The 8,256-nt window shown below is 31.7% G+C and overlaps 1 protein-coding gene across 8 annotated transcripts in view; it reads left to right on the forward strand.

The window, feature by feature from the left end:
- The window catches only part of LOC134833846 (oxysterol-binding protein-related protein 8), a 75,366-nt gene extending 67,439 nt beyond the window's left edge, over positions 1-7,927 (forward strand). For 6 of the 8 annotated variants that reach the window (XM_063848316.1, XM_063848313.1, XM_063848315.1 and 3 more), the window contains 6 exons: positions 509-570; positions 636-1,011; positions 2,377-2,604; positions 3,296-3,453; positions 3,512-3,690; positions 4,565-6,813. In XM_063848316.1, coding sequence (XP_063704386.1) covers positions 509-570; positions 636-1,011; positions 2,377-2,604; positions 3,296-3,453; positions 3,512-3,690; positions 4,565-5,924 — 2,363 coding nt within the window. In that variant the 3' untranslated portion in view covers positions 5,925-6,813. Of the gene's footprint in view, positions 1-508; positions 571-635; positions 1,012-2,376; positions 2,605-3,295; positions 3,454-3,511; positions 3,691-4,564; positions 6,814-7,332 lie in introns of those variants that run through there. The other 2 variants (XR_010162134.1, XR_010162135.1) reach the window with 2 other exon arrangements.
- Positions 7,928-8,256: the final 329 nt, after the last annotated feature.

Raw genomic sequence — 8,256 nt, forward strand, 5'->3', positions numbered from 1 at the left:
TCAAAAAGTGAAAATCTTAAATTTATTCCCCTTATGATTCAATCAACCAGTCGCCTCCACTCACTCTTGCATGCAATCACTTTTCGTGTGTTGTTGTTTTTTTTTTATAGCGTTTGACTAATTAGGTTTGATATGGCTTTTTTGTGACCTAAACTCTGTAACATTCCACTCCAAGTTCATAAACGCTATCAATAAATTACATATCGCAGACGGTTTTATCACTATCGTTTATGATATGCTTACCTCACCTTTGTTTTTGTATCGCGCGCCGTCATCAATATACTTACTAACTAGCTTTAGATTAGTTTTCTAGTGCACACCTTTTTATTTGAACTCTTTTTTTCTCTCTCTCTCTCGCTGCTTTAATTGATGCTTGTTTTTTTTCTGTTTTTTTGTTCCGTTATCATGACAGAGATTCTGATGCTGGTGTTTGTTACTCTTTGCGAGTCGTAGGGGAAGCAGGCGAAAAAAAATAAATAGACTAACGTTCTTTTTCAATTCATTGCAGGTCTGAATGTGTGGAACGAGAGTGGAGCAAAAATCGATACGAGCACTCCTATTTCTGATAAGGTAATTAATGTCACTTTACCACTTTTTCGTCGTCGTCTCTCATTCGTATTTTTGTCGTGGCACAGATGACACACGAAAGCAAGTTGAACCGCAAAGAGTCGTACAAGGCACAACGCAAATCCTACCGGATGGAGAAGAAACGTGTTGCGGCCGAACTGCTGAATTCCATTCAAGATCCGACAGTTGTGGTGCTCGAGGATTGGTTGAAGGTGCGTGGCACGTTGAAGTCTTGGACTAAATTGTGGTGCGTTTTGAAGCCGGGATTGCTGCTGATTTACAAGAGTCAAAAGGCGAAAAGTAGTCATTGGGTTGGAACGGTTCTGTTGACCAGTTGCCAGGTTATTGAGCGTCCCAGTAAGAAAGATGGATTTTGCTTCAAATTGTTCCATCCGCTGGATCAGTCGATTTGGGCGCCAAAGGGACCGGAAAGGGAGACAATGGGTAAGATTAATTTTTTTTTTACTAATTTTAGTTATTTAATTAAAATTTTGAAATATTCAGTAGTTTTTATGAACAATTTTAGATCAGGAATTTTCACAAATTTCAAAGTATCACCGAAAAAAATTGTTTTAAAAATTAAAATCGAAGTTTAAATATTCTTCCATTAAAAAATATTTTTGAGGAAAAAATTTAATATTTCTCAATTTAGTTCATTTAATATTTTTATTCTATTTAAACCTAATAAATATTTAAATTTACTGTCGCTCTTAAATGATTTTTTTAATTTTTATCAAAAAATTAAAATATTTATTTATTAAACATTTTTTTCAATTTTTTTAAATTTTTTTTTTTATTTAATTTTTAATTAATTTTACTTTAATATTTTAATTTTTCTTTACAAATTTTAAAGTTTAAAAATTAATTTTTAAGTGACCAAATTTTTTGGAGAAATCTTCTCATTTTTAGTTTTTTATTCTTTTTTTAATTTTTTTTTTCCCAAAAAAATATAATATTTTGCCTGTAAAATTACAATTTATAATTCTTAAAAAATTAATTTTTTGCTATTATTTTAAAATTTAAAATATTATTTTTTAAAACTAAAATTTAAACCTTTTAAATTTTTTTTCTGACATTTTTTTGTTAAATTATGAACAAACTTATAAAAAAAGTTCAAAAATTAATTTTTGCAAAATAAAAAAATTTAGAAATATGACAATAATTGGCAAAAGTTGACCAATTTTTACAACCGACAGGGTGAAACAACAATTATAGCGCTTGTTTTTTCGTGGATCGAAATCCATTAGTTGCTCGAATTTTTAGTTTTTTATTGATTCAATAATTTTTGACTTTTTAAAAATTTGTTTGCAAATAAATAATAAAAAAAAATTAAAAATTATATTTTTCAAAAAAAATTAAGCTCGAAAAAACTTTTTAAAAAATAAAAAAAAAATTTTTTTTGAAAAATATTTTTTGAAATTTTTTTCAAATATTTTGAAAAAAAAAATTAAAAATTCGTTTTCAAAAACTGAAAATATTTAAAAAAAAATGCATCTACTAAATTTTTTTTTAAAATTTAATTTTTTTGATTTCAATTCCTTTAAAAAATATTTTTCATTATTTTGAAATTAATGTAATGATTAAAAAATTTAAAACAATTTTTAAAAAAATATTTTTTGCAAAAAAAAAACAAATAATTTTTTTTCTTAAATTTAGAAAAATTCTTAAAAATCAAGATAAAAATTTAAAAGAAATTGATTAATAAATTAAATAATTTAAAACTGAATAAATTTTTTAAATGAAAATTTAAAATTAAAAAAAAAAAAAAAAAATTCTCACAAATTTTATTTATTTTTTTTTTCTTAATAGGAGCTGTCATTCAACCACTTCCCACGTCATATTTAATCTTTCGCGCCGCATCTCAGGCAGCAGGAAAATGCTGGATGGACGCTCTCGAGTTGTCATTACGGTGCTCGGCGTTGCTCATTCGTTCCGTAAGTAACAGCATGGCTCCTGGCGAGATCACGGACGTTAATCAAACGGGCACGGAACAAGTTTGGTCCGACGCTGATTACGAAAAACATTTTATGGAACACGGTAATTACAATTTTTTTTTTTCATTTTTTTAGGGTTTTGGTTCAAATTTCTTTAATTTTTTGTGTTTTTTAAATGATGACTAACAAGACTTATTTTTAACTCGCTTATACACTTTCCCTTCCAATGGTGACTAAAAAATATTAAAAAAAATAGCCAAGTTGCATCCAGTATTGCTAAAGTACTTGCCTGGGTCTCCGCGCCCGCCACATTTGCGTGCCCCCTCCGTAGATAGCCACGTTCTCTTTCCGAACAGTCCCTGTCCTTCTCCTACGCCTGTTTTTCAGCATCTCTATTTCGCTCTGTCGCAGTGGGAACGCTGCCTTTCCGAGTCTCCCGACTACATAAAAGACATTTTTAACCTTTCACGCGTTGATGGTACGTCCACAGATAAAAGTCATCCGGGCAGGCCACGCAGCAATAGCATGGATAGTTTTTACACGACAATAACTGATCCAGAGCAGGTGGTATCTGTGGCGTCCGCTCTGTCGACGCGCCACTCAAATCGGAGACAAAGCACGCCAGCTGCCATGCCATCCATGGAATTTCGGAGAAAATTTAAGAATTTACCGGAACATAGGGAAAGTGTCGACGAAGAGTGTTAGTCCTTCATTATTCTTCAATTTCCATTTTTTCTCGATTTTTTTCCTTTAATTTTTAACTCAAACTTGTATGAAAACGAAACTAATTACAGATCTAGATGACGTTGATAGTCAGGTAGAAGTTACGGCATTGCCACCGTCAGATGGCGGCGATACAGATTCCGAGTCAGAAAATGGAGACAATTCCAAAGAATGTGACGAGTTTCCGGAAACTCCGTACGTTTTTGCGCCAGAACCGGAATTTGGTGGGGTAAGTGTTGAAAATTTAATTTTTTTTTCAGTCATTTAAAAGTTTTTTTTTTCATCAGGCTGGAGAACAAGTAGAAGAGCTGCCAGAAGAACACAAAAGCCTCATCTGGTTTTTGGTGAAACAAGTCCGTCCTGGCATGGATTTGAGTAAAGTTGTGCTTCCGACGTTCATTCTTGAGCCGCGTTCCTTCTTGGACAAGCTTTCGGATTCTTACTATCACGCCGATATTTTGGAAAAGTAAGGAATTTTTTTCGTGATTTAATTTAAATTATTTTATTTTATTTTTTTGATGAAAAAAATTAAATTGTATATTTTTTTAAACGCCAAATTAAAACCAAAATTTATTGATTTTATAAAGTTTTTAGCACTTTTGACAAAATTTTCTAAATTAAAATTTTTAAATTGTGATGTTCGAATTTGATGATCAATTTGTTCATTAAAAAAACTTTTATAATTTTTTTTGAACTTACATTTGATTAAATTTTTTTTTAATATTTAATTAATTTAATTTTAATTTGAGTTTATAAAAAAATAAAATTTATTAAATTTTTATAAATTTTAAATTTTACTAAAAGATTAATTTTTATTAAAAAAAAAATAATAAGAGATTTTAATTTTTAATTAACACTTAAATCTTAAATGAATTTCGATTTTTTAAGAAAAATATTTTTTTAATTATTTTTATTTTTGTTTTATTTTAATTTTTAATACACAAATTTAATTTTTATTTTTATTTTTATTTTTATTTTTATTTTTTATTCAAATTTTTTATTTTTTTTTTTATTTTATTTTTATTTTTATATTTATTTTTTATTTTTATTTATTTATTTATTTATTTTTTTTTTTTGAAGTTTTTTTTAAAAACTTTAAAGAAAATCATTTTTTTTTTACGCTGTCTAAATTTTTAAAATTTTAAAAGCCTCAATTGTTTTTTTTTAAATTTTATTTTATCATTTTTATTTTAAGCTTTAATTTGTTTAATAAAAATAATTATTTTTTTTAGTTTCTTTGATTAATTTTTTTTAAATTTTTTCCCTGATTTTTTTTTTAAAACGCCATTATTTTAAAATTTTTTAATTTAATTAAATTAATTATTTTTATTTGTTTTCAGAGCTGTCTCTTTGGACGACCCATTTCAACGCATGAAAACCGTGGTTCAGTGGTATTTATCTGGATTTTACAAGAAACCCAAAGGCTTGAAGAAGCCTTACAACCCGATTTTGGGCGAAACGTTCCGCTGCTACTGGGAACACCCGAACGGAAGTCGCACTTTCTACATTTCGGAGCAAGTTTCGCATCATCCGCCAGTCTCCGCGTTCTACGTAACTAACCGTCAAGCTGGTTTCTGCATCAGTTGCAGCATCTTGGCCAAATCCAAGTTCTACGGCAACAGTACTTCTGCCATTTTAGACGGGACAGCGACTTTGACCCTCTTGCCACGTGGCGAAAGCTACACTTTGACGATCCCCTATGCGCATTGCAAGGGAATTTTGATGGGAACTCTATCCATGGAGCTTGGCGGCAAAATCACAATTGATTGCGAAAACACAGGCTACAAAACTGAGTTGGAGTTCAAGTTGAAACCCTTTATCGGCGGCTCGGAATACACAAATTTGGTCACAGGTAAAGTTAAGTTGGGCAAGGAAACGTTGGCAACAATTAACGGGCATTGGGATTCCGGGATTTTCATCAAGGAAGGCGGTCAGGAGAGTGTTTTGTTCGAACCGACGCCAGAAATCCGCTCGAGTCGCTTAAAACGTTACACAGTCCCGATGGAAAGTCAAGGTATGTTCGAGTCGGAGCGTTTGTGGCAACATGTCACGGCGGCAATCGATCGCGACGACCAAGTTGGCGCAACAGAGGAAAAAACCGCTTTGGAAGAAGCCCAACGTGCTGCCGTCAAAGAACGCAAAGCCACATGCACCGAATGGACCCCGCAACTTTTCACCCAAGACATCATCACGGGACACTGGCACTACAAATATGCCGATTTGCGACCCTGGGACCCCAATAACGACTTAAAGCAATACGAGAGCGGTTATCGCATCCAGACAAAAACTAAGCATCAAGCACCTATGGTCCGCACCGCGAGCATCATCAGTTCCGAACCCATGACTTTGCTCCAAGCTGATTCGCGGACCTCGTTGCAAGCCCTCAAGGCACAACGCAAAGCGCTGGCAGCCTCGCGAAAAATCTCGAGCAACTCGACACCCGATCACACGGCAAACACGTCCGACGACTCGAACGAAACGAAGCTGTCGAAGGGAAAAATTGTCGAAACGCTCGAAGTCTTGACGAAAAAAGTCGAGGACCAGACGACGCGCATCGTGCGCTTGCAACAACACGTTGACCAGCTGCAGGCGAAAGATAATCTCTTCAAGCCGAGTAACATTCTTGTGATTGTTGTTGTGGTATTTGCGGTGCTAATGAACACCATCCTCACGGCAGTGATCAATAAAAGACAGCAGTAAAGCTTTATTTTACTCCGACGACAAAATTGCATGCATTGCCGGGTTTTTTCCAGGAAATTCCTCTTTTTTCTCCATCTATCTAGTCCAAGCTTTTGAACAAACAAAAAATCAATATTTTTCTACAGCCGCCTTTGTAATCACTCGAGCAGACATACAGGCATCAAGCTACCTTTCGAGTCACACAGCCGTCCGAACTAACAGCAACAACAACAAATATAATTATTACAAGAATGCATTTAATCATGTTTCGTAAAAGAAAACTACTTAACTTCGTAGAAAAGTTTTTAAAATTGGTAGAAGAAAATATTTAAAAAAAAAATTAAGATCATCAAATTTTTGAAAAATTTTCGATTTAGCTCTAATTTTGTACGCTACGGACGAACAACGGTTGGGATTGATCTCTCAAGGGATCAGATTGACTCCCTAATGAGGTAAAATTCACTTAAGGAATCAATCTGATCCCTTTAGAGATCAATCTGATCTCTTAAGATGTTAATTTGATCACTTCAGGAGGTTAATTTGATCTAATTTGATCACTTAAACCTTCTGAAGTGATCTCTTAAGTCAAGAGATCAGATTGTTTCCTTGAAGAGGTACATTTCACTTAAGGAATCAATCTGATCTCTTAAGGAATCAATCTGATCTCTTAAGATGTTAATTTGATCACTTCAGGAGGTTAATTTGATCTAATTTGATCACTTAAACCTTCTGAAGTGATCTTTTAAGTCAAGAGATCAGATTGTTTCCTTGAAGAGGTACATTTCACTTAAGGAATCAATCTGATCTCTTAAGATCTTAATTTGATCACTTCAGAAGGTTAATTTGATCTAATTTGATCTCTTAAACCTTCTGAAGTGATCTTTTAAGTCAAGAGATCAGATTGTTTCCTTGAAGAGGTACATTTCACTTAAGGAATCAATCTGATCTCTTAAGATGTTAATTTGATCACTTCAGGAGGTTAATTTGATCTTATTTGATCACTTCAACCTTCTGAAATGATCTCTTAAGTAAGTGAGCAGATTGATTCCTTAAAGAGACAAGTTTCACTTAAGGAATCAATCTGATCTCTTAATGAATCAATCTGATCTCTTAAGATGTTAATTTGATCACTTCAGTAGGTTAATTTGATCTTATTTGATCACTTCAACCTCCTGAAGTGATCTCTTAAGTAAGGGAGCAGATAGAGATCAATCTCAACCGTTATTCGTCCGTAACGTATTCTGATTTTAAGGATTATAAGTCAAAAAATTACTCAATCGAAAAATGACTCATCTTTGACCCTCTTTGAAGCTAAACTCGCAGCTTTTCATTTTAAAACAGCGAGTTCAGCTTTAAATGCGAGGATGAGTCATTTTTAGATAATTTCTTGGCTCATGATCCTTAATCGAATCTATTTTCATATTTACAGCTAAATCGAATTTTATTTCAAAATATTTCATGATCTCACCCAAAATATGATAAAATAATCTCTCTATGAAAAAAAATGTTCCTCATAAAAATATTTGCTTCTTTATCTCTCCCAATTACCCCCAGATTGATTTTCCGTTAAACGAAATGCATTTGATAATGAAAAATTTTATCGTAGACAATCAATTTTTAACTAATCTCTCGTCTTGTTTCAAGAAACAAATCAGACAAAAAAAAATAAACAGGAGCCACGCGATTTCTTTCTACTGCATTTTTTTATAAACTTCAACTGTGTGCCCAAAAGTCACGGTTTCCCATGTTTAGATTTTTGTATGAAAAAAAAAGTAAATAAATAAATATGACAACAATCCATCTTATGAGCACCTCCATTTAAAGTTAAGGTATTTGTTGCACTTTTAAGATAAATTTATTAATAAATATTAAATATGACTAAGGAAAGGACAGGATGTTACATTTTTAGAGATAGTCTCGTTTTTTCTCTGATTAAAAAAAAATATTTAGAGAGATTGATATATAGTGATTGTAGTCAGTAAAACTTTAATTGGTGAACATGCAATATTTTAGTAAAAACAAAAAAAAATATATGAATAAACAAAAAGCAAACAGAGTGCTATCTATTTAATCTTTAAAAAAATGTTTTTTTCTGTTTTAATGGAAATTTTTGTAAGTTTAAAAAATATTGAGTAAGTATTTTTAATAAAATAAAAAAAATTACTTTATTTAAAAGATCCAGATAATTTTTCGAAAATTAATTTTTTATTGATTAAGGCCGCTCCAAACGATAATCAAAAATAAAGTCCGATGCCCCATTTTAAAAGTCAAAAATCCAATGGGGCAAAATTAAAAAAAAAGTTAAAAATTTCATCGAAATTGATCGTTTTTTGTTGTATTTTCATAATTTTTC

Source organism: Culicoides brevitarsis, chromosome 3 (assembly GCF_036172545.1).
Source record: "Culicoides brevitarsis isolate CSIRO-B50_1 chromosome 3, AGI_CSIRO_Cbre_v1, whole genome shotgun sequence".
NCBI lineage: Eukaryota > Metazoa > Arthropoda > Insecta > Diptera > Ceratopogonidae > Culicoides > Culicoides brevitarsis.